General features: G+C 41.9%; 1 protein-coding gene and 2 long non-coding RNA genes across 3 annotated transcripts in view; 2 read left to right on the top strand and 1 right to left on the bottom strand.

The window, feature by feature from the left end:
* The first annotated feature begins 812 nt into the window (after window positions 1-812).
* LOC116270549 lies at window positions 813-15618 on the top strand. Its single transcript, XR_004178628.1, has 3 exons — window positions 813-1226; window positions 12652-12888; window positions 15522-15618. It is a non-coding gene; the product is annotated as an uncharacterized LOC116270549 (long non-coding RNA).
* On the top strand, window positions 5317-7590 carry LOC116270550. The gene is made up of 2 exons (XR_004178629.1): window positions 5317-6275; window positions 6691-7590. It is a non-coding gene; the product is annotated as an uncharacterized LOC116270550 (long non-coding RNA).
* PARP4 (poly(ADP-ribose) polymerase family member 4) overlaps window positions 7475-27210 on the bottom strand; it is a 93314-nt gene continuing 73578 nt past the window's right edge. The window contains exons 31-34 of the mRNA XM_003913681.5: window positions 20617-21675; window positions 17769-17868; window positions 13081-13213; window positions 7475-7862 (exon numbers count right to left, since the gene is read on the bottom strand). Coding sequence (XP_003913730.2) covers window positions 7667-7862; window positions 13081-13213; window positions 17769-17868; window positions 20617-21675 — 1488 coding nt within the window. The 3' untranslated portion in view covers window positions 7475-7666. The remainder of the gene's footprint in view (window positions 7863-13080; window positions 13214-17768; window positions 17869-20616; window positions 21676-27210) is intronic.

Below are 27210 nucleotides of genomic sequence, written 5' to 3'. Positions count from 1 at the left end.
TGAGAGGGGATTGCCTGGGGGAGAGGGGACGGCACAGTGCCTGGGTGTGGTGGGAAATCCACGAGGAAAGTGCCCTTGAGCCCGGGGTGGTGAGGGGAGCGGGGCTCACACGGCCGGGGCAAACAACCATAGTGGGAAAATGGTCATTCCTTCTCCTATTTTATTTTTAATGTTCTTATCATAAAAACATTTAGGACTATAAAAATGAGCAGATAAAAAAATATTCCTACTCCCTCTTAATGGAAGATATGTGCGCATTTTAAATAGTCTCTTCCCCAAAGGGAGAAACCAAAGTTCTCTTTTTGCCAGGCCCATTTCCCTGCTTTTCATTCTTGACCTAATACCAGCCGGGAGCGGGATGGCTGGATCTGGCCTGAAGGGAATGCTTCCCCTCCAGGCCCACCAAGACGCATGCGCACGGGGACTTTCCGGAGCTGATTGTTTCTGCTGCATCACCCCATCCAAGGCTCTGGGCGATGTTTTGGAATTTGTCAGCTTTTGTACATTAGTAAAATATGATTATGTCTTTCTCATTCTAAATTTGTTTTTTTTTTGTTTTTTTTGTTTTTTTTGTTTTTTTTTTTGAGACGGAGTCTCGCTCTGTAGCCCAGGCTGGAGTGCAGTGGCCGGATCTCAGCTCACTGCAAGCTCCGCCTCCCGGGTTCATGCCATTCTCCGGCCTCAGCCTCCCGAGTAGCTGGGACTACAGGCGCCGCCACCTCGCCCGGCTATTTTTTGTATTTCTTAGTAGAGACGGGGTTTCACTGTGTTCGCCAGGATGGTCTCGATCTCCTGACCTCGTGATCCGCCCATCTCGGCCTCCCAAAGTGCTGGGATTACAGGCTTGAGCCACCGCGCCCGGCCCTAAATTTGTTTTTGAACCTAATCTTGCATTTGTAGTTTTGTATTCTTTTCCTAAAAAGGGTCCTGCAACTACATAAAGTTTTGGCCTCCCAAAACCTAGTTCTGACGTTTATACAGAGGCAATATATATCATTTGGAAACCTGAGCTGTTTTCCTTTTCACTATCTCCCAAGGAAGAAGAATGAGAGCTGATGTTAAGTGGGAGAACAGAAATCCAGGCCAGCAGCCTCCGCCACACCTGACGAAGATGCAGACCTGCTCCCAGCTCTTCCTACTGAACCTTTAACTGCCATTTACATCCAAACGGGGAGCTCAGAGGAAGCCTCCAGCTCTTTGCATTCCCCACTTTCATTCATCTTTTGGTAAGTCCTGACACCCTGAGAGTCTTTTTTTTTTTTTTTTTTTTTTTTTGAGACGGAGTCTCGCTCTGTCGCCCAGGCTGGAGTGCAGTGGCCGGATCTCGGCTCACTGCAAGCTCCGCCTCCCGGGTTCACGCCATTCTCCTGCCTCAGCCTCCTGAGTAGCGGGGACTACAGGCGCCCGCCACCTCACCCAGCTAGTTTTTTGTATTTTTTTAGTAGAGACGGGGTTTCACCATGTTAGCCAGGATGGTCTCGATCTCCTGACCTCGTGATCCGCCCGTCTCGGCCTCCCAAAGTGCTGGGATTACAGGCTTGAGCCACCACGCCCGGCCGAGTTCTACTAATTTATCTATAGATTCTTTTGGATTTTATGATAGATGATTACATCATGTGAAAATAATAAACTGTATTTTTTCCATTTCAGTCATTTCTCTCCCCTAGCACTGGCTAGAACCTTCAGTACAGTGTAGAATTAGAAGTGGCAATAGCAACCATCAACATACAGTTCCATTCTCAAAGGAAAGGCTTTCAACGTCTCTCCAATTGCTTTACGAATGTGTGTGTGTATGTCTGTGTGTTTGTGTGTGTGTGTGTGTGTGTGTTAGCTACCATTTATCAGATTAAGAAATTTCTTGGCTAGGCACCATGGCTTACACCTGTAATCCCAGCACTTTGGGAGGCCGAGCGGTGCAGATCACTTGAGACCAGGAGTTTGAGACCAGCCTGGGCAACATGGTGAAACCCTGTCTCTACTAAAAAATACAAAAATTTGCCAGGTGTGGTGGCACATGCCTGTAATCCCAGCTACTCCGACTGAGGCATGTGAATCACTTGAACCCAGGAGGCAGAGGTTGCAGTGAGCCAAGATCGCACCGCTGCTCTCCAGCCTGGATGACAAAGTGAGACTCTGTCTCAAAAAACAAAACAAACAAAAAAGAAGGAAAGAAAAAAGAAATTCCTTTAGTTTGCTAAGAGTTTTTTTTTTTTTAATCATGAATGGATGTTGAATTTTTAAATATTTTTCTAAGTCTTTGCGTTGATGTAGTTAATTGATTAAGTGGTAAACCAGCACATTCCTGGAAAAAACATAATTTAGTTGTGCTGTATTATTTTGTATTATTTTGTTAAATAATTATTAAATTATTAAGTTATTATTACATTGCCAGATTCTGTTTGTTAATATTTTGTTTAGGATTTTCAAATTCATGTCATCTGGGAGATTGGTTATAATTTTCCTTTCTCATATTTTTTTCAAATCTTGGCTTCGTAAAATGAGTTAGATTTCATTTTCTCTGTTTTTATTCTCTGGGTGAATGTATGCATGCTGATTTTTTTCCTTCTTAAGTGTACAGTGAAATTCACCAGTGAAGGCACATTGGCCTAGAGTTTTCTCTGGAGAGAAGTCTTTAAATTATGGCTCAATTCCATATATAGAATTTTTTAATAATTTTATTTCTTTTGCCCATTTTGATAGATTATAGTTTTCCCAGCATTTGTCCATTTAATCTAACTTTGCAAATGTCTTGACATCAAATTGTTCACAATATCATTTTTCCATTTTAATGTCTATGAGGTGTTCCCTTTTTTATTCCGTACATTGCTTTCTTGATGCCTTCTCCTCTTTTTTCTTTTCATTAGTCTCACCAGGGATTTGTCAATTTCACTAGTCTTTTAAAAGTACCAAATTTTTGGCCTTATTGGTGGTCTCTATTTTTTATTTATTTTTTGTTTCATCAATTACTATTATATTTCGTATTTTCTTCTGTACTCTTTGGGTTAATTTGTTCTTTTCCTGACTTCTTGACATGGATAATTCTTAGAGTGTCAACCACTCTCTTTTCTATTTACCGTTTTAAGTTTTCCTCTAAGAATTGCTTTAGCTTCATCCCATAAATTTTTATTTGCAGTGTTTTTATTTTACTTAGTTCAAACTGTTTTCCAATTTTCACTGTGCTTTTTTTTTTTTTTTGACTCATGAGTCATGTAGAAGTATACTTCCTTATTTCCAAACATTTGAGAATTTTGTATTTATCTTTAAATTTTTGATTTCTGATTATATTGTGTTGTGGACACAGAACATACTATGTATTTTTTTATTTTAGTTCTTTGAAATTTGTTTAGACTTGCTTTATGGCCCAGAATTTGGTCTATATCGTCAAATGTTTTCTGTACGTTTGAAAAGAACACGTATTATGCATTGTTGAGAACAGCATTCTATGTACATCTATTTGTTAATTATTTTATTTAACTCTTCTATATTCCTACTGATGTTCTGTTTTCGTTTGATTGAATTTTAATAATGTAATTTTTTCCTTCTCACCCTCTGTCATTACCTTCGAAGTCACATACTTGTTTTCTATGTTTTTAGTAATTACTGTAAAGATTTCAACCTGCATCCTTGATTTAGCTATTAATTTTTATTTATGTTGAGCCTGCATCTAGAAATCTTCCTAAACTCTCTCATTAGATTAAGGAGTTATTCTACAGACTTACTTGCTACACTGACTTTCTACACTGGTTAGGCTCTGCGGTATATTGTTAAATGGAAGCAGTGAACAGATAGCATTTTTGTTTAATTCCAGGCTTTAAAGAAAATGCTGTCAATATTATGTCATTAATATGATGTTCTTGGTAGGTATTTTGGTAGATTCTCTTTGTTGAGTTAAGGAGGTTTCCTAGTTTTTGTTAATTTTTAAAGTCACAGGTGCAGGCTGAATTTTAGTGAATGCTTTTCCTGCATTATTGAGATAATTGTAAGGTATGTCTTCTTTAATCAATGAATATGATAAATTACATTAATACAGATTTCTGATATAGGATGATTCTTGTATTCTTTTACTATTTGTTTTTTAATGGGCAAAGGACTTTTTTTTTTACTTTTTGAGCTTAGTTTTTTGGTACAATTTAACTTTTATTTTAGATTCGGAAGTACATATGCAGGTTTATTGGTAATATTGTGTGATTTTGAGGTTTGGGGTATGATTGATTGCATCATCCAGGTACTGAGCATAGGACCCAATAGTTTTTCAACCTGTGCCGTTTTCTGCTGAGCCCCCTCTAGAACTCCCCAGTGTCCATTATTGCCACCTTGATGTCCATGAGCACCCATTGTTTAGCTTTCACTTATGAGTGAGAACATATGGTATTTGGTTTTTTGTTCCTGCATTAATTTGCTCAGGATAATGACTTCCAGCTGCATCCATGATGCTGCAAAGCACATGATTTCTTTTCTTTCTTTCTTTTTTTTTTTTTTTTTTTTTTTTGAGACGGAGTTTCACTCTTGTTGCCCAGGCTGGAGTGCAATGGTGCGATCTTGGCTCACTGCAACCTCTGCCTCCCATGTTCAAGCGATTCTCCTGCCTCAGCCTCCCAAGTAGCTGGGATTACAAGTGCCCGCCATCATGCCCGGGTAATTTTTGTATTTTTAGTAGAGATGGGGTTTCACCATGTTGGCCAAGCTGCTCTCGAACTCCTGACCTCAGGTGATCCACCCGCCTCAGCCTCCCAAAGTGCTGGGATTACAGTCCTGAACCACTGCACCCAGCCATTATTTTATTTTATTTTTTATGAATGTGTAGTATTCCATGGTGTATATGTACCACATTTTCTTTATCCAGTCCACCATTGATGGGCACCTCAGTTGATTCTATGTCTTTCCTATTGTCAGTGGTGCTGAGATGAGCATACAGTGCATGTGTCCTTTAGGTAGAACTTATTTTCCTTTGGATGTATACCCAGTAATGGGATTGCAATGTCAAACGGTAGTTCTATGTTCTCATATGTTTGTTGGCCACTGGTATGGCTTCTTTTGAGAAGTGTATGTTTATATCTTTTACCCCTTTTTTTTTTTTTTTTTTGAGACGGAGTCTCGCTCTGTCGCCCAGGCTGGAGTGCAGTGGCGGGATCTCAGCTCACTACAAGCTCCGCCTCCCGGGTTTATGCCATTCTCCTGCCTCAGCCTCCCGCCTAGCTGGGACCACAGGCGCCGCAACCTCGCCCGGCGAGTTTTTTTTGTAATTTTTAGTAGAGACGGGGTTTCACCATGTTAGCCGGGATGGTCTCGATCTCCTGACCTCGTGATCCACCCGTCTCGGCCTCCCAAAGTGCTGGGATTACAGGCTTGAGCCACCGCGCCCGGCTCTTTTACCCATTTTTAATGGGGTTGTTTTTTTGTTTTGAAAATACAATCAATTTACGATCCTGGGAGAGCAAGAAGCAAGGAGCCAGCAAGTCTGGACACATTCCAGAGGCCACTGAGGGGTTTTATGCCCTGAGTCCTGGATTCCATCCAAGCCACGAGGGGTTTTATGCCCTGGGCTTAGGCTGTAGTGCAGCCTTCCACTCTTAAGCACAGAGCCTGGTGTTCCATAGGCCACAAGAGGTTTTAAACTCTGGACTCGTAACTTGTTCCAAGGCTCTTTTCATATGATATCAGACTAGAAGTCTTGCCTCCGCTTTTCTCCCAACAATTGGACTGATGGGATGTTCCACTGTGCACAAGCATCATGGGTTCTTAAAACAAGGCCCTGCACAAGCACTAAATATGTTCCTGTCACCGCAGTCCACTAGCCCTTCAACTATAAACATGCACAGGAGTCGCCTGGGGGCCTTGCTAAATAAAAATGCAGCTTCTGATTCAATAGCCTCGAATGGGACCAGAGATTCTGCCTGTCTTGATGAGCTCCCGAGTGAGGCAGACAATGCCAGTTCACAGACTCACACTTTGAGATACGGCCACCTGGGCCATTGTGTTCAAATGTGCTTGATAATCTGGAGCACTTATTAAATATCCAAGTTGCCAGCATTTTCTTCTGGAAATCTTGATTCAGTATGTTTTGGTTGGAGCATTGGACGTTTGGGAAAACTAGAATTTCTTTCTCTCCCTTTAGACAAAAGTCAACTACTGCTGAGGCATGGGCTTAATAAATGTTGACTAAAATATCCAACTCAGCAACCAATCCTGTGTAATTTTCAAACTGTCAGTAACTTGCTGGGGGCGACCTACAGACGCTGGCCATGTGATGGATGAAGAAATGCACTCAGACACAGGTATCCCATGAAAGAGCAGGCTAGGGGACTGGGCAGCTCCCAGACACCGAGGAGGGTGCTATAAAGAGTCAGCAGCCACGGCCCTGACAGGCTGGGGCTCCAAGCATTTATTCAGTACAGATTTAATGACAAAGGTCTCAAGTAGACACCACTAGAGGGTAATTAACATTGCTGACCTCCTGAGAGCAGTCATGCGCCCACAAATGATCAAAGGTCAGTCTTAGGAGCACATGAGTAAATAAGCTATTTAAACTCCTCTACATTCCTATGTATCCACGCCCTAAGCTTTTAAGAGAATTCAGCTGCCTTCAGCCAAATCTTTTACTGAAGCTGTGCAAACCTCCTGACCCTCCAAGAAGGTTTGTGTCTATTTCCTACAACTTAATTTTTATAATTTCTCCCACCACCCTGACAGATCCCCTACGAAAGACCATGTTTCTTCTCCGCTTGCTCAGTCCAGCTGAGCCAGCTTTCCACTGGACTCCTGAATGTGAGGACACAGGCTCCCAGGACCATCCAGAAGCAAGCATCTCTCATCACCTTAAAGCTCTGAAACACTAGCTGGGTGCAGAGGCTCATGCCTGTAATCCCAACACATTCAGAGGCTGAGGTGGGAGGATCGCTTGAGGCCAGTAGTTCAAGACCAGCCTAGGCAGCATAGCAAGACCCCATCTCTACAAAAAGTACACCCCAAAATTAGCTGGGTGGGACTACATGCCTATAGTCTCAATTAATTGGGAGGCTGAGGCGGGACTATCCCTTGAACCCATGAGTTTGAGGCTGCAGTGAGCTATGATCGCACAACTGCACTCCAGCCTGGGACACAGATTGAGACCATCTCTAAAACAACAACAACAGGCCGGCGCACTGGCTCATGCCTGTAATCCCAGCACTTTGGGATGCCAAAGTGGGTGGATCACCTGAGGTCAGGAGTTCGAGACCAGCCTGGGCAACCCAGTGAAATCCTGTCTCTACTAAAAATACAAAAAATTAGCAGGGCGTGGTGGCAGGCGCCTATAATCCCAGCTACTCGGGAGGCTGAGGCAGGAGAATTGCTTGCACCCAGGAGGAGGAGATTGCAGTGAGCTGAGATCACGCCATTGCACTCCAGTCTGGGCAACAAGAACAAAACTTTGTCTCAAAAAAATAAAAAATATTTAAAAAAGTAACAAAAACCAAGGAGACACAGAAAACTGAAATATTTTAAGTTTCATTTTATTATTGCTTGTTAGTTGATTAAAGTAATTCTGCTTCCACTTACTTTATTTTTAAAGACAGTAATTGCTACACTGAATAAAACCTTAATGAAGTTTCATTATAAGTATCTATTATCATTCTATTATTTTCTACATAGAAGCATGCAAAAAGTTTAAAATTCAGTTTCATTTGATTTAGCCTTGACTGTAATGAAGGACTCTATGAAGAGGGGACACGGTGTTTATGGGCTGGAGTCCCAGCAACTGCTTGGTGGCAGAGTCCCAGTCTTTCCCCAGTTCAAGCCGTGGGCAGATAGATGGGTACTGTCCTTCAGTTCTTCTTACCCATTCACTTGCTTTCTTTATAGCCTCAAAAGCCCAGGGAATATTCCTAGATTAAAAAAAAATGTTTCAGATTTCAGAATATAACAATATGTGAAATGTAATATGGTACTAAACCCATCACATTGTATCAGACAAAATGATTCTGCCAAAAATTAAGATATTTAATAAAAGCAGTTTTCCTTGACATCTTACGGGACTTCTACCCGTCTGACCTTGAGCTTATGCACTGCATTGTCAAGTGTCCCGTGCCCACCACTTCCTGGCTTCCACGTGCCTCCAGGCATCCCTGCTGCCTACAGGACAGCTCGAGTTCCAGCTTCTCTACAGTTGTTTATGGTTGTCCCCTTTCCATGCTTCTCAATCTAAATCCTATCCATTCTTCACGCACAAACTCAAGTACTATTTCACAAATGAGGCTTCTGTTTCTCTCTCCTTCCCACTGCACCAACTTGATTAGGTACCTTCAGAATATCTGAGAGTCCGCCATGAAACTGGCATATATTCAGTTGTGTCACGTAAACCAGGAATAACTTGGTAGAATAAGCATATCGAGTCACGTCTGTGTCCACTAAATGGTGTCAAATATTTGAGACTGTTGAATATACAAGTCTATTCAACACTCAGAAAAATTCTGAGATTGTTCATTAATATTAATTAGTTACTTCCTCACTTGTTCTATCATCTGCTAGAACTTGTTAGTGAACAAGTGGCAACATACATCAAAGTTTTTCAGAAAATTCTATGGGGGAAACTTAATATTTTGAAAATTCTCTCCCTGTTCCTGATTTTTCCCTGTGAACTGGGAAAGGGCCGTCAGTATAGCGTGGTGGTTAAGAGCTGGGTTTGAGTCCTGACTCTGCAATCACATGATATTGGTCATGTGATACTGTGTGGCTTTCATTCAACACTGGGAATCTCAGTTTCCTCTATTACGAGAATAACATGAGGTCCTATGGGTTTGTGGTGGAAATTAACAAAGCTTATAAACTTAACATGCTTACTAGTCCCTGGTACACAGTAGGCACTCAATAAATGTTCACTGAATGTCATGATAGAATGAACATACTAAATAAGAAGCATGCCAAAATGGGTAAAAGACCAATGTTTCCTGGTAAATATTCATCTACTTATAGTTACTAACTGCTGAAAACAACAAAACTGGCTTTGAATATTTTCACTAATTCAGCTGGCCTCCTTCAGTCCAGTGGCCTCTACACTTTTTGGTTCACCATTCCACTAGTAAGAAAATCTTGTGCCTACACCCCCATGTAATGTGCTCCTACATCAATGTTACGTACATCTTGAAATAGAAAATATAGAAAAAGCTTCAAATATGCAATAAACAGGGAGTAAAAAAAATCTATTTATTTATTTTAGATGGAGTCTCACTGTGTCACCCGGCTAGAGTGCAGTGGCACGATCTCAGTTCACTGCAACCTCTGACTCCCTGGTTCAAGCGATTCTCCTGCATCAGCCTCCTGAGTAGCTGGGATTACAGGCACGTGCCACCATGCCTAGCTAATTTTTGTATTTTTAGTAGAGACAGTGTTTCACTGTGTTGGCCAGGATGGTCTCAACCTTTTGATCTCGTGATCTGCCCGCCTCAGCCTCCCAAAGTGCTGGGATTGCAGGTGTGAGTCACCATGCCCAGTCTAAAATCATTTTGTCTTACGTACTAAAGTGCCAACAAACCATTTTGCTGGCACAATAGCAGTAATGTGGTAAGAGCAATATGCTGGAATATACTTGATCAATTTTGAAAATCTTGCTTTAATACTTTGTGATATTATAGTTCAAAAGCAGGTTCAAAGTTTATACTTGTTCTAACAGCTATAATATTAATAATTGGCAATGATCTAAATAGAGTAAGTGCCTCTTTGGATGTGCCTATTAAGTCAAATACTAATTTGTTAGTCCCATCTCCTAGCTGTTCAAAGTGTTTTTTCTTTGATATTTATTTAATTAATTCTCTTGGCAAGTGGCACTGGTTTATTTTAAAATAAAATACAAAAATTAGGCTGGTGCAGTGGCTCACTCCTGTAATCCCAGAACTTTAAGAGGCCAATGCAGGCAGATCACTTGAGGCCAGGAGTTCGAGACCAGCTGGCCAACATGGCCCAAAACCTCATCTCTACTACAACTATAAAAATTAGCTTGGCATGGTGGTGCACACCTGTAATCCCAGCTACTCAGGAGGCTGAGGCACGAGAATTGCTTGAACCTGGGAGGTGGAGGTTGCAGTGAGCCAAGATCATGCCACTGCATGCCAGCCTGGACGACAGAATGAGACCTGGCCTCAAAAAATAAATAAATAAAAACAAAAAAAAAGAAAACCCCCAAAATAGAAAAAAAAAAAGAATAAATTCTCATCTTTCTTGGCAAACTAATGAGAAGGTATTGCTTTTTTAAAAATGGAAGTATACATTACATATAGTAAATTATGATTTTCCTTTTTTTTAGACAGGGTCTCACTTTGTCGCACAGGCTGGAGTGCAGTGGCAGGATCACAACTCAATGCAGCCTCGACCTCCTGGGCTCAAGCAATCCCCCCACCTCAGCTTCCTGAGTAGTCACACACTACCACACTTGGCTAATTTTTAATTTTTTTGTGGAGACAGGGTCTTTCTATGTGGTCAAGGCTGGTTTGAACTCTTGGAAGCAAGCAATCCTCCTGCCTTGGCCTCCTAAAGTGCTGGGATTACAGGTGTGAGCCACTGTGCCCAGCAATGCCTGGGTAATTTTAAAAAGGTTTTTGTAGAGATGGGGGTCTCATTGGTTACCTAGGCTGGTCTTAAACTCCTGGGCTTGATCTTGCTGGGCTCAAGTGATCCTCCCGTCTCAGCCTCCCAAAGTGCTTGGATTACAGGCATGAGCCAATTTGCCTAGCCCAGAACTTCCTGAACACCTGTTTTGTGTTTGAGAACTTTTTCTTAATCATGACACTTAAAAATTGTTTTAATTTTTAATTAAACAATTAAAAATTAAATTTTATTTAATTAAATTTAATTAAATTAATTTAATTTAATTTAATTTTCCCTGTCTCATTTTTTTAAATGCAGTGGGTTTTGTTCATATCAGGATCTAAACAAGGTCTACCCTTGCTTTTGGTTGATATGTCTCTAAAGGTTTATTTACAGGTTCTGATCCTCAACCTTTTTTTTTCTATTGCCATTTATTTTTCTCTTGCCATTTATTTTCCCACATTTCAGACTTTGCTGACTGCATTTGCATGGTGTCATGTAACATGTTCCTCTATTCTCTGATCTAATTCAAGAAATCAAGGGGTTTCGTTTAACTTATTTGATTTTATACATATTAGTTTCTAACAATATTAATATCTACCTTCCAAAATAACAAATCAAAAGTATTATTAACACCATGGCTACTCCCAGTGAGATTTCTTCATAATATTTTTTAATCCTTAGGTACTATCCCACTAGAGAGATATAGTCAAATTATGTACCAAGTCACCTTAAATTAATACCCAGGCTGGGCACGGTGGCTCACATCTGTAATCCTAGCACTTCAGGAGGGTGAGGTGGGAGGATTGCTTGAGCTCAGGAGTTTGAGACCAGCCTGGGTAACATGGTGAAACCCAGTCTTTACAAAAATTACAAAAACTAGCAGGGTGTGGTGGTGCACACTTGTAGTCCCAGTTACTCAGGAGGCTGAGGTGGGAGGATGGCTTGAGCCCAGGGGGCGGAGGTTGCAGTGAGCTGAGATTGCACCATGGCACTCCAGCCTGGGCAACAGAGCCAGATGATCTCAATAAATAAATAAATAAATAAATATCAATCTTATCCATTATTATGTAAAATATTTACATAGTTCCAAAGTCGAAACTCCAAAACAAAGCACACTAGGAGAAACCGAGCTTCCATCCTTGTCCCCTCTACCAAACCCCCCTTGCAATAATATTTTTATTAGTTTGATTAGTTTTCCCCTTATCTTGCCTTTAAAAGAACATAAGCCGCCGGGCGCGGTGGCTCAAGCCTGTAATCCCAGCACTTTGGGAGGCCGAGACGGGCAGATCACGAGGTCAGAGATCGAGACCATCCTGGCTAACACGGTGAAACCCCGTCTCTACTAAAAAAATACAGAAAACTAGCCGGGCGAGGTGGCGGGCGCCTGTAGTCCCAGCTACGCGGGAGGCTGAGGCAGGAGAATGGCGTAAACCCGGGAGGCGGAGCTCACAGTGAGCTGAGATCCGGCCACTGCACTCCAGCCTGGGCGGCAGAGCCAGACTCCGTCTCAAAAAAAAAAAAAAAAAAAAGAACATAAGCCAATTACATGTGTATGTATATGTGTGTGTATGTGCATATGTGTATGTATATACTTATATATATATGTATGTCAGAGGGATCCTGCTCTGGTCTTGCCCCTCTCGCCATGGGGTGGGGGTCTGCAGGGACAAGAGAATGTGCCCACCCCAGAGCCCATATCCTCCTGTTCAGACCCTGCAACTCCAGCGTCCCTGACCACATGGCCCTGAGTCCACTTTCAGGGTCTTCCCTGGGTCTGTCACCCTGAGTTTGCACAGTGCTGCTATCTCACTGGTGCTGCAAGGTGGCTGGGGTGAGGGGGCACTGGCATGGGGTCTGGATGGCATTTTGATGGGTAGGGTGGGGTATTCATGTGTGCATGCAAGGCCTCTTCGGGTCCTAGGGGTCAGCCAAGGGCCGAATTTGAACCTGGCCTTCTAGGTGGTTATGAAGTTGTATTTGTCAAGGTAGGCGATTAGAACACATTTAATCTAATAGTTTGCTAATTTGATTTATAACTTTTAAATACTTAGACATATAGTATGTGGGTTTCCATTTGTATTCTTATCTCAGGCCCTGCCATTGTTGGGAACAGGGCTGGGCCCAACAGTCATATTGTGGGTCCTCTGGAGGCGCCCAGGATCAGTGCACTGCAGCGAAGAGTACCACATCCAGAGCCAGAAGCGCCGGGCTCCAGTGCCGGGGGATCAGCGCACTGCAGCGAAGAGTACCACATCCAGAGCCAGAAGCGACGGGCTCCAGCGGGAGCTGCACTAAAACTCTCTGAGCCTGTTTCCTGTGCAGCCCAAGGTACAAATACCACATCAGCCCTGCCCGCCACAGGAGACTGTGGGCAAGCTGTCACCTGCAAACAAATTCTCTTCCTACATACTTATAAAGTAGTCTACACATGTAAGATAATTCCCTATAGCTGTTTGTAAGGTTTATTAAATAAATAGTTGAAAATATAAATAAGTTACATAATACTATAGTTAAAGCCACCTGGAAGTAGAAGCGTCATCCAGTTTCATCAGTGATTTGAACACTATTCCCTCTTTTTCCAACCTGGTGCGAATAAACTGTAGTACCAGCATTGTGGCAATTAGGTCCAGGAGACGTTCTCTTCCTTTTACACCTAAAAGGAAACAAACTCCATTAAGTCTATTGGAAATTCTGCATCTCAAACTGTGCCTGTTTATAAAATTCCCATTAAATAATTATAATATGGTTAAATCACAGTACATGAGCAGATCATGAAACTCTCTAATACTCTTCAAGGTCCTTAATTAGCCTGCTATTTAAATAAAAAATGAAGACAGTTGGAACCATGTGCCTATCATATTATCCTGATGGTCATCAGGAAACTGGACTGTACCCAGAGTGCCCCTTGATTGCCATCTTCACACAGAGAGCCATGAAGTTCAGTGAAAGAAATCCAGTTTTCAGGCTCCTGTTACAAATAGCTTAGAAGAGTAAACTTAAATATTCAACAGATAAACAACAGATATGACCAGTTACACTGGTGTATCAAATTATTTCTAGTGGTTAGTACCTATAGGTATCCAAGATATGTTACTATATTACAAAATATCAAAATTGAAAAATGAATGTTTACATGTGTTGAACTCAGAATTAACAACCCATTTTTATTTAAAAAATGCAAGCAGCTTTTTTTGTTTGTTTTTTGTTTTTGGAGACACAGGGGCTCACTCTGTCATGCTGGAGTGCAGTCGGTGTGATCAGAGCTCACTGTAGCCTCCAACTCCTGGACTCAAGTGATCCTCTTACTTTGGCCTCCCAAAGTGTTGAGATTATAGGCATGAGCCACAGCACACAGCCAAAAAATGGTTTTAGGGAAGGAAAAAAAACCCCAAATCTCTGTCTTATAATTAAGAATATACAATTACTTTGAGAAAAGACAAAAGGACCTTGCAGAGTATGCACATATCTGCATATACACCATTAATTTTACATCGTTGAGGTAGCCAAAACTGCTCATAAGAGGGCTTTTATTAAGCAATATAATGTTCTTAGTAGAGAAAAAAGGAATTGAATAAATTTTTAAAAACAAAATAACAACACCAAGCCATTGTCCCACAAAAGAAAAATCAATGGAGACAAAGCAGTTTAATTTGCTAGATTCTTTTGTGGCTTATTTTTTGGGTATTATTTACAAAATGTTAGACTAATTTTTAAGCAATATTCATAATAAGCAGCATACAACTCCAAGAATAATTTAATAAATAGTAAACTGATGAAATGCCTAATGTGTATCAGCGTCACTTAAAAAACAAATTCAGAAGGAGAAGGGACGATAAAAGAGAAACGAAGAAGAGGACAAAAGACAAAGTTGGGTACAGATATAAAAACAAGTCGGAGAAAAAAATCAGACAGCTTGAGGCTATGTAGAGGAAGAAAGGCAGAAAAGCACATGCTTACAGAAAAATAACACGGACAATACACAGCAATACAGAGAAACACAGGAAAAGCCCATGGAGAAGTTACATCCATGAAATCCCATCCCCTTGCATCTGTGACTCAATTTTCTCCAGTTTTCCTCTTGTTTCTCAGTCCGCTCCTTCTCAGCGTCTTTGCTGTTTCTTGTCCAGTCTGAACACTAAACACTGTCGTGTGGCAGGCTGGTCCTAGCACCTGCTCTGCTCAGACTACCTTCTTTCTTTGGGTGACCTCATCCAGAGCCAGGCTTTAAATACTACTCACGTTGAGAATTCTCCCCGTCTTTTCCAATTCTGACCTCTTCCCTGAGCTCCAGCCTCACGTGACAATATATTTATCTTGAATTTTTATCTCACTCTGTCACCTGGGCTGGAGTGCAGTGGCACAATCATGGCTCACTGCAGCCTCAACATCCCAGGGCTCAGGTGATCCTCCCACCTCTGCCTTCCCAGTAGCTGGAACCACAGGTACATGCCACCATGCCTGGCTAACTTTTGTATTTTTGTAGAGATGGGGTTTCACCATGTTGGCCAGGCTGATCTTGAAATCCTGAGCTCAAGTGATCTGCCCCCTTTGGCCTCCCAAAGTGCAGGCATTACAAGTGTGAGCCACCGTGCCTGGCTTATCTTTGGTTTTCGACAGTTTGACTCTGGCCTATCTAAATGTGGTCATTTTTGTATTTATTGTGCTTGGAGTTCTGCTGAGTTTCTTGGATCTGGAAGGTGTTGTTTTTGATCAGTTTTACAAGTGTTCAAATATTTTTCTGTCTACCCTTTCACTTTCTGAAACCCTAGTTACACAAATGTGAAATCCTTTGATATCATTCGACAGTCTTGGCTCTTCTGTTCATTTTTCATTCTATTTTTTTCTTTCTGTATTTCAGTTTAGATAAGTTTATTGAGTACATTGTCAATTGAATTAAATGATTTTTTTTCCTGTTCTGTCCATTCTGTTGTTAAGCTCATTCAATGACCTTTTCATTGCAGATACTATATTTTCCAGTTCCAGGATTTCCATTTGGTTCTTCCTTATAGTTTCCATCTATTTGCTGAGATTCTGCCATTTATTCACCCATTCCATCCTTTTCTGGTAAGTCAATCCTTCACTATATTTTAAAAAGCAGTTTTAAAGTCTGTGTCTGCTAATTCTAACATCTGGGTCATCTGTGGGTCAGCATTTATAGCCCATTTTCCCCTTGATCACAAGTCATGTTGTCCTGCTTCTTTGTATGTTATTAAATTTTCATTCCATACTGAACATTAAAAATGACACCTCTTAGAGACTCTCAGCTATGCTATCTTACTCTAAAGAGTGTTCAGTTTTGTTCTGGTGGATCCTCTGTAGGCTTTGTTTTAGGCTTTATTAGGATGGGTCCATTCTGGCTTATCCCTTTGTCCTGGGGTATAGTCCTTGATCGTGAGATATGATCCTTATGACCCTTTTACGGTTTCAATGGAAAGATATTCATAAAGTCTGTTTTGGAGCAACTTGAACTCTGAACTCTGGCCAGTACTAGGCAGCAGCTGCAATCTCTGGTTAGCTCTGTAGCTTCCCAGCTGTTGCTTTTTTCTGGATTCCTTGAGGTTACACCCTGTGTATGTATAGGTTAGGAGACAGCCAAGGATCTGAGGGGCATTTGGATGCAGATTTCAGAGCTCCCTGCTCTGTGGTTCCCTCCTTTATAGGATTTTAATCCTTAACTTCCAGCCACTTCGGCAACCTCAAACTCCAACCCCATGTCCTCATCCCAGAAAGACTTCCTGTTTTAGTTCAAACCTCCCACTGTGTCTCATGAGCTGAGAAATGCCTTTAGGTGACAAGCTGGATACACGTAGAGCCCACCTAGTTGGCTTGCTTTCTTTCAAAGATTATGTTCACTCTAGTTTCTGCCTGTTTTTGATTATTCTCCTGGCCTTCAAAGAATGGTTTTGAACATTTTATTCAAAGTTAATAACTGTTATTGGCAGGAGAGTTAGTCAGATACAGGCTCTTCTATTATTCCAGGAACAAACACTCACTCCTCAAGTAAATTGTCATCACTCCTTTTCGGCCAAGTGCAGGTCACGTCAAACAGGTTATGCATTTGCCCACTCACCCAGCCTGGAATATGAAAACTCTGGCATTTTAGAGGTGATGGTGGGCCAGTGAGACACTGCTGTTCTGTCTATCCACGCATATTGGCTAGTTGTTTAATAATGTGTATTTTATTAAAAAAAAAAATCTCCAGGCTGAGCACAGTGGCTCATGCCTGTAATCCCAACACTTTCGGAGGCCAAGGTGGGCAGATTGCTTGAGCTCACAAGTTCAAGGCCACACTGGACAACATGGCAAAACCCCATCTCTACCAAAAAAAAAAAATACAAAAATTAGTCAGGCATGGTGGCAGGTGCCTGTAGTCCCAGCTACTCAGGAGGCTTAGGTGGGAAGATCCCTTGAGCCTGGGAGGTGGAGGTTGCAGTGAGCCAAGATAGTACCACTGCACTCCAACCTGGGCAATGGAGCCAGACCTTGTCTCAAAACAAACAAACAAACAGCTCCTGTCTTAGGGCTAGCATTTGACCTTTAAACTACTTGCTGGGTCAAGGATGCTCAGGACTTCCTCACCTATCCCCTGTGTCGTCATGACAGGAAACAGATCCAGAGGTTGAACAACTGCCTCTGGCAGAGGCTGGCTAGGTGCTCATCAGAGCTGTTTTCTCCTCCTGGACACACAGCTTAACTGTACATTTCTCAGGCCTTTGTACATGGATGGGGCTATGTGACTAGTGTTCTTCCTCTTGTCTAGCAGGGGGACGATGCCAGGGTAATATTTGTTCTTCTCTCTTACCAGTATAATTTTAAAGACATATATTGAAGATGGGGGAGTCACAATATGGAAGGAGTCAAGGTCTCTAAATGACCACATCAGTGGAACTTTCTTCCTGACTGATATTTTACTGTGATAGGGACAAGAAAGTAATCTTTGATTATGTTAAGCTTCTGAGATTTTTTTTATAGCAGTTGGTGCTATTTATGCTAATAAATTTGCTCAGATAATACCCTAATTAGTGGCAAAAATATGACTAGAAACCCATCTCCCATTTCCTTTGATGGTTAAATATAATTCCATTCAAATATAACTTTCATAATTATTACATTAGTACACTAGTTTACAAAATAGTTTATAACAATTAGGAGCATGCTTATGAATGAGTGAAAATAATGACTTAATAAATGGGAAGATAGTGACTTACCCAGAGATTGAATGCCTTTTTGTTTAAGAAAGCTGTGCAAAGCGTTTGTATCAAGATTTAATATAAGTCCCAGTTCTGGTGTAAGTTTCCAGAAGCCATCCTACAAAATTAAGAAAACGAATGCAAGTTATATTATTCACATTTTATCACATAAGAAGTTATGTAGTCGGGGAAGGAGAGAGGCAAGGGTTGAAAAACGTATGTTCACTACTTGGGCAACAAGATAATTAGAAGCCCAAACCTCAGCACAACACAGTATGCCCATGTAATAAACCTGTACATGTACCTCTGCATCTAAAATAAAATTTTAACAAATTAAATGAAAAAAGAAGTTATGTGATAAATATAAGTTTCCATTAATTTCAGTTAAAGTGTTTCTAATATGTTTATTACTGTAAAATAAAGTTCTTCATACACTAGTGACATAGTATTGGTTGGCACCTCATAAATGCTATGAATACTACATATCTGCTGGCATTTATAAAAAGTGTGGGAAGAGGCTCCTGTGTAGAGATTGTTTTAAGTGGTACTTTTTTTTTCTTCTAGCAATGCTTTATTTCATTTTTTATTGATACATAATACTTGTACGTATTTTGGGGTACACATGAAATTTTAATACATGCATAGAATGTGAAATAGGTCAGGGTATTTAGGATCTCCATCGCCTCGAACATTTATGATGTCTTTGTGTTGTCAACATTTCAAATATTTTCTTCTAGCTATTTTGACGTATTCAATGTATTGTTAGCTATAGTCACCCTACTGTGTTGTCAACTAGCAATGAGCATTGAACCAGTATTTCTCAAACTTTTAAATAGCATGATTCCCTCTTTAAAAAAATCCCACTTTATTGAAATATGACTGACCTACAAAAAGTCACCAATATTTAATGTATACAACTTGACGTGTTTGGAGATAAGTACACACCCGCGAAACCATCAAACCATCACTTATCAATGCCATAAACTCAGTCACCACTTCCAGAACTTTTCTTCCACCCCTTTTGTTTTGTTTTGTTCCCTTTTGTGGAAAGAGTACTTAACATAAGATAGACTTCTTAGCAAATGTTTAAGTATACCATATCGGATTGTCAGTCATAGACCCTGTATTGTACAGGCCTATGATCTCCAGCATGATTCCTTTTGTTTAACCTAAAAATGTACCCTGATGTAGTCTGAAATGAGAAAATGACAGTTTTTTTCTAAGTATAAAATTGTTACATTAAACATGTACTTTAAAACTACCTTCCCTGCACCCCCCATCATCTGCCTGCCCCATCACATGCAGAGGAGGGTGTGCTAAGCCTGAGCTTGGGAATATTAACCTCAAAGGAGACAGAATCCAGGCCCTAGGGAAACTAACACAGGGAGCAGAAAGCAGGGTGTGGCCCTAGGCAGGTGCACAGGTTGAAGAATCTATGGCAATACCTTGAAAAATGACAGCAGTAATAGTATGTACCAACCCATAGAGAACTGGTACCAAGTGCTGTTCTTTTATATGTTTAGCCACTTCCTGCGGAGCACTATTGTTGGGAAAAAGCTGAGTATTGGGAGGGAAACTGAGGCAGGGCTTGCATAATGTCCTCTGGAATGTGTCTAGACTTGCTGGCTCCTTGCTTCTAGCCTTCCTAGGCTCCTATTCCCATTATCTCAAGTAGCAGAACATGTTCCATATAAATGCTAAACCATCACAGCTGTAAATCATGTGCTTAATGCAACGTGTCCTTTCGACCTCCACATTCCCGCCGCCTGTTTCTTTGTTGGATTACCAATAAATACTGTGGGCTCCCAGAGCTCGAGGCCTTCACAGCCTCCATGATAGCGATGGCCCACTGGTGTCCCACCTTTCTCTCTCAAACTGTCTTTTTCTCAATCCTTTGACTCCACCAGACTTTGTCACCCCCATGACCTGGTGTTGGGTCTGATCGCCCCAACAACTATTACCACACCCACACTGGAGATGAGAACATGGTGGCACAGAAAGGTGAAGCAATTTGTCTAAAGTCACATAGCTAACCAGCAGCAGAGCCAGGAGTGGCCATGGGATCCACACTCTTGACCACCGGCAGTATGCTCGCGGCAGGCTTGTGCGTGCACTGTCTCAAGTAGGGAAACTAGGCAGCTGTCATTATCCTGTTTAAACCTCAAACCCACTCTGTGAAGTAGACACTATCATTATCTCCACTATATGGATGAGGAAACTGAGGCTCAGACAGGTTACCTGACTTGCCCCAAATCACAAAGTGGGCTGGGACTCACACTTACTTTTATGCTACATCAAGGCCTTTCCATTTCACTGAATGACTTTACATCAAAACAAATAATCGCAGGTGCAAGATTGGGTCTTAGTACCAGTGCAGAAGCCAAACGGAATGATAAGCTCTAACACAATATACATGCTGAACAATAGCTGTATTCCCATGACCTTATGTGAAAATATTTAGAGTATATGTACAAGTGCTTGTGCTGTACTTCACAGTGGGAAATTTAAATGGATTACAATCCATTAGTTCTAGAATCTAGGAAATTAAGATTTCACCCCATCATCTGTTCGGGGATGTTCATTTTCATGTGAGGAATAGTAACATTCACCAGCATGAGGTTCTGGTCTAATGTTGATAGAGAAACACCAGCCAGCATCAAGCACACTGTTTCGTTCAGCTGTCTGTTTTGTTTTGTAGCAAGAGTTCCTCAATGAAAGAAGCAGTATGACTTATACCCCAGTGCACAAGCCCCTTACTTCACTACAGACTGACAATAGACAGTTCCTTGACCGGCTGCTTTGAGTAGCACTGTTCTAAACTATGAAGCCAGCTAATCACAGATTTAAGGAGAAATAAGACACATACCTCTGTCTGTAGACTGAAGAGTTCTGTCCAAGGCACAGCATCCTGCCAGTGTTGTGTGCACACTATTTCATCCTCCTCTATTACTTCCGGAAAGCATGGGATACTGTCATCTGCTGTATCACATTTTATTTGTAAAAAGCAGCTGTCTAGAAGCACTTCTGATAGTTCATGACTTTCTGTTTCAGAACTTTGAAAACCAAAGCCAGGCAACTGACTTCCTTCGAGACTGCCTACTGATTCTTCTAGAAGACAGAGATCTACTGGGGTAGTCCAGGACTGACTGCAAAGAGTCTTAGGTAAGGCAGGGGCTATTGGCACCCTACGGTTGGCAGTCAAAGAGGCTGCGGAAGATTGAAAATGAAAAGGAGAGGAAACAGAGGGATGATAAGACCCAAAACCTCTGATGGGATCAGGATCTGTAGGAAGAGAGAAATGAAGCTGAGGAGAATCTAGCTCAGGGAAGGTGCCAGCAGAAGGCCTGGGGGTATAGCCTCCAGGAAGTGGTGGCGGAGCAGGCTGTGTGGAGCTCAATGAGCCCTCTGAAAAAGGAAAGCCACAGAAGGGTACACAAGGTACTTTCTGGAGAGGTCCTGTGGGATGAGATGCCGACTGTGGGATCCAGTCAGCACAACTGCCAGGCACAGGGCCTTGGCTGAATAGAGATGCAGCCAACTGTCTGGGAGGAGGAGCAAAACCAAAACCAGCTCCCTGACCATGGGAGGCAAAAGGCACGGAAGCAGGACTGTAAGAGCGGGCAGCCGGGGGAAGAGAGGAACCAAAGGCTGGAGCAGAAACATGAAAAAGGCTAGAAGTAGATGTTTCCAGTGGACTGACTTTCCTAAATAGTGGTTCAGTTGCTGTTGGTTTACATGACTCTGTCCAACTTAAATCCAACAGCTTTTCCACACCTTCACATTTCAAACTTGATGTAAAAGCTGGTAGTACATCTAAGCCATCCTCTTCAACATCTTCAAAAACTTTTGGCTGAGATAATGTCATTTTTCTTTTAGCCCGTTTGGATGAACGTACTTCTTGCCAGTCAGAGGATGCTAAAAGAGACTGCCCAGAAGAGAGAATTAGTAATGTAAGGAGAAAACACAGAATAAAAAGCACAATCAAGCAAACATTCTTCCTAGCACTTGACTTCCCACCCACCAGGCAGTTGCTCATCCAGAATCAGGATCATCGATGTGAGCTGGGATGTTGAAAATAACACCAGTGCTGGGTGCGGCGGCTCACGCCTGTAATCTCAGCACTTTGGGAGGCCAAGGAGGAAGGATCGCTTGAGGCTAGGAGTTTGAGGACAGCGTAGGCGACATAGTGAGGCTCCATCTTTACAAAAAATAAAAAATTAGCCAGATGTCGTGGCTCACACCTATAGTCCCAGCCATCTGGGAGGCTGAGGCAGGAGGAGTGCTTGAGCCTGGGAAGCTGAGGCAGCTATGAGGGCAGATTTGTACCACTGCTCTCCAGCCTGGGTGAGAGGGCAGCACTCTGTCTCAAAAAAGAAAGAGAGAGAGAGAAAATAATGCCATCAGAGACATTCAAGATCATTTTAGTACAAGGCCCTCTTTTTCTAGACGTGGAAGCTGAGACCTGGAAAGAATATCAGCAATCAATATATTGAAAGACTTCTCTCGCAGTTCTTAGAATTGTGGAATTTTAAACACCCCCCGTTTTACACAGGAGCGAACTGCGGAGCACAGAAGTGGCTTGCCCAAGATTTTACAATGAGCAGTATCACAGTGTGTAAGTTAGGCCTCAAACAAGACAGTCATTTGAAGTAAATTATTCCGGTCTTTTACACTGCTTTACAGCAATATTAAGAAAATGAGAAAATGGAAGAACGTTCTCAAAAGCTTTATTTAGTTTTGAGACAGAGTCTTGCTCTGTTGCCTGGGGCTGGAGTGCAATGACGCAATCACAATCACTATAGCCTCGAACTCCTGGGTTCAAGCGATCCTCTCGCCTCAGCCTCCCCAGTAGCTGGGACTATGAGCATATGCCACCACGCCCGGCTAATTTTTAAACTATTCTTTTGTAGAGATGTGGTCTCATTATGTTGACCAGGCTGGTTTTGAACTCCTGGGCTCAAGTGATTGTCTCAGCCTGGCCCCTCAAAGTGCTAGGATTACAGGCATGAGACATTGTGTCCAGCCAAAAGCTTTAAAGTAATTAAATGAACATATAATTATACCAGAATATGAACAATATGTATGTAAAACAAATTTTGAGGGATGCTGTATTACTATTATTGTTTCAATCTAAATGTAAAGAGTGTTCCGTTAAAAGCTGCATGTATAAAATCCAGCCTTTTTTTTTTTTTGAGACGGAGTCTCACTCTGTCGCCCAGGCTGGAGTGCAGTGACCGATCTCAGCTCACTGCAAGCTCCACCCCCCGGGTTTACGCCATTCTCTTGCCTCAGCCTCCCGAGTAGCTGGGACTACAGGCGCCCACAACCTCGTCCGGCTGGTTTTTTGTATTTTTTAGTAGAAACGGGGTTTCACCGTGTTAGCCAGGATGGTCTCAATCTCCTGACCTCGTGATCTGCCCGTCTCGGCCTCCCAAAGTGCTGGGATTACAGGCTTGAGCCACAATGCCCGGTCTTAAAATCCAGTTTTATATGGATGACAAGTCCTTGATATTTTTGAAATAATTAGCCTGTAATTTTACCTGTGAATATGAACTATTTAAAAAAGGAATAGTCCTTTCCCAACTCAGTCAAATTTCAAGTATACATCTGAATAATTAATATTATATAACATATGAAAAGATGTATTTAAAAATAATGCTAACCAGAGGTTAAATTTTTAAAAATTAGAGAGGCACACTGGAAAAGACCAATAGTGATAGACTAGAACTATCAGATATTAAAGTCTCTTATAAAATTACAATAATTATAGTAGATGAATCAAGGAACAGAGTAGGCAAGTCCAGCAATAGCTCCTAAAACTGAGAATTACTACATTATGAAGGTGGCATTTCAAGTCAACAGGAGGAAAAGGAGTAGCCATCTGGAAAAGAAAAACGTTGGTTCCATATCTCTTATCCTATGCCAGGATAAATTTCAATCGGATGAAAAATTAAATGTAAACATGAAAACATAAAACTATTTAAAGAAATAGTGGGAAAAAATTTTAAAGTATAATCTCTGACTAGGAAAGGTATTTCTAAGCATGATGAAAAGCAAAACAACACTAAACAAAAAGAAGAAACACAAAGATTAAAAATTTGACTGCATTAAAAAATCTGCATGACAAAAAGATAATAAGCAACATCAAAATAACACGTGGAAAACTGGGAAACACATTTTCACAACTCATAGCACAAAGGGCTAATTTCTCTTAACAGAGAAAGCTTTCCTAAGATAAATAAGAAAATGACTAAAATCTCAATACAAAGATAAAAGACATGAACAGAGAACACACAGGAAGGGACACATAGGGCTGTAAGAATATAAAACATGCTCCTCTTCATTCATAAAGAGACAAAAACTTACAAGTCACCAACCAACACATGTTTCACCTGTAAGATTTGCAAAGATCAAAAATTTGATTAAGTCAGGTATTGTGGAGCATCCCAGCTACTCAGCTACTCAGAAGGCTGAGGTGAGAGGATCGCTGGAGGCCAGGAGTTCAAAGCTGTAGTGCTCTGTGATAGAGCCTGTGAATAGTCACTGTACACCAGCCTGCGTGATAGAGCAAGACTCCATCTCAAAAAAAAAATCATACTGAGAAATATGGGTTATTTTTGTTTAATTTTATAAAATTGCTTCTTGGATAGTATTGTATTTTTTAGTAGAGACAGGGTTTCACCATGTTGGCCAGGCTGGTCTCGAACTCCTGACCTTGGGTGATCCACCCACCTTGGCCTCCCAAACTATAGGGATTACAGGTGTGAGCCACCATGCCTGGCCTCATTATGATTCTTCTATTGGCCAAAATCACTCACTTGCTTCCTCTTTCGCTTCCCCACCTTGATCACCTAAGGTGTGGCCCCCAACCTTTATGGCAGCAGGGACTGGTTTCATGGAAGGCATTTTTTCCATTGACAGGGGTGGGGCAGATGGTTTTGGGATGAAATGATTTCACCTCACATCATCAGGCATTAGATTCTCAGAAGGAGCACCTAGACCCCTCCATGCGCAGTTCACAACAGGGTTTGAGGCTCCCATGAGAATCTACTGCCACTGCTGATGTGACAGGAGGTGGAGCTCAGGCGGTAATGCTTGTTCACCGCCCCTCACCTCCTGCTGTGCAGCCCGGTTCCTCACGGACTGGGGGTTGGAGACCCCTGATTTAAGGAACAGCGTGGGCTCTGGACCCTCAGCTTCAGTGCCTTCAGTTTGTTGCTAATAGTTATAGCACTGAATTTTACAAATGATTTACTTTAAAAACTTGGATTAGGAGCTAGGTTTTAAAAATCTCTGCCTCTTGCGTCTTCTCAATGTGCTTTCATGAGCGGGAGGGAACAAAGTGGACTTGGGGTTGGTGTAGAAGACACTGAGCCTAAGCCCAGGGGTAGCTGCGGGAGGACACAAGCACCCAGCACAGAGTGCTGTTCTTGCTGAGCGCGTCCCAGCAGAAAAGGTGTTGCAGTCCCTGGAAGGTCTCATTTCACAATGAAGACGTATCAAATAAGGAAATGCCCCAAGTTTCAGTGAGTCGGGAAGGACCACGCAGACCCGGTTGTCCCGGGCTCTATTGTGGCTGGCTTCTGTTAGCGAATTCGGTGGAGTGACTCCATGCGGAATGCTGCAGGTGCCACATTTTGGTAAAACAGATACCGAGGGAGAGTAACAGAGGCTTGACATTTTTGCTAAATTAGATGGTCCATTCAAAAAAATTATTGCAGCTAACATAAATATAAACTTTCAAGTCATCAAGCTAATGGATAATATTTTTCATCCGATATGTTTGGATCTGCAAGTATTAAGATCCAAAGTATTTGCAAATGTAGTATGAAATAATTTATCACCACACTGTATTAAAATGTAAATTAATTTAGAACCAAATAACTCCAAAAATTTCTATCAACAGTCCAGGCATGGTGGCTCACTCCTGTAATCCCAGCTACTTGGGAGTCTGAGGTAGGAGGATCTCTAGAGCCCAGGAGGTCGAGGCTGCGGTGAACTATGATCGTGCCGCTGCACTCCAGCCTGCGCAACAGAGTGAGACCCTGTCTCAAAAAAAAAAATCTATAAACAACACATGTGCACTATGAGAAAATTAGAAAATACAAGCAGACACAAGTAGACAGACACAAAGAAGAAAATAAACACCATACAGAATGTTGTATCTGATCTCTGGCATACATCCCTCCGGACCTTTACGGTGAACAAAGTACTTATGTGTGTGGTAGAGTGTAGGGGCATATCTCTTACTCTGTTAATTTAATTTTTATTGTGGGAAAAATGTATATAACAACACTTGCTATTTTAGTCATTTTAGAGTTTAGTGGAACGAAGCACATTCACACTATTGTGCAACCATGACCATCTCCATTTTCAGAGCTGCTTCTGGGTGTGTGTTTTTGAAACACATATAAGGTAAGTATATATTTTCCAGGGCCCATTTTAATAGTGAGTCTCTCTTGTTTCAAGGACAAACAGTTGATTCTTAATTATACATCAGATTTTTTTTTCCAAAACAATGCACTCCAAGGGCCCCTTGTGCCGTCACAGAGAGGCCACAGGTCACAGCCCCTCAGCTTGGTCCCTCGCTTTCCTTCAAGCAGCCCTGAGCCCCGCTCTCTGGCTGACCTGGAAGTCTGGACCAGCGTGGGAGCCCACGATATTGCCAACATCTGCCCTGCCTGTGGGTGAGCCTGCAGGGCTGTCTGAGCCTGGCTGAATGTACCTCCTACTTCTCCTGATTCCCCAAACTCTTTGCTTGTGTTGGCTTAAAGTATTATTTTTCTTTCATGGGCAATCCATGCCCATGGTTCGAAATTCAAAATATACAAAAGGGTGCACTATAAGAAAGCAAGGCCGGGGGCGATGGCTCACACCTGAAATCCCAGCACTTTGGGAGGCCGAGGCAGGTGGATCAGGAGTTCGAGACTAGCCTGGCCAACATGGTGAAACCCTGTCTCTACTAAAAATACAAAAATAAGCTGAGTGTGGTGGCACGCACCTGTAATCTCAGCAACTCAGGACACTCAGGTACGAGAATTGCTTGAACCCAGGAGGCAGAGGTTGTAGTGAGCCGAGATCATGCCACTGCACTCAAGCCTGAGCGACAGAGCGACACTCCATCTCAAAAAAAAAAAATTAAAATTAAAAAAAAAAAAAAAAAAAACAAGTATCCCTGCAAACCCAAGGCCACTTGTCAGCTTTCTGCCCCATCTGTTTGGGCAACAGTGCCCATTTCAGACGCCTTGGCGAACAATAAGTACAGCTAATATTTATCGAATGTCTGCCACAAGCTAGACGTGTGTTGTAACGGTCTTAGAACTTCATAACCACCTAATGTGGATTTTATCGCTCTCCCCACTAGCGCATTAGGACTGGAGCACAGGGAAGGTCAAGTCCCACAGAGTGAAGTGTGGGCTGGGGTTCAGACCTGAGCAGTTGGCCATAGCGCCTGTGATCT

The sequence above is a fragment of the Papio anubis genome, chromosome 15 (genome assembly GCF_008728515.1).
Source record: "Papio anubis isolate 15944 chromosome 15, Panubis1.0, whole genome shotgun sequence".
Lineage (NCBI taxonomy): Eukaryota > Metazoa > Chordata > Mammalia > Primates > Cercopithecidae > Papio > Papio anubis.
The sequence above is the reverse complement of the archived record's forward strand: the minus strand, read 5'-3'. Positions and strand labels throughout refer to the sequence as shown.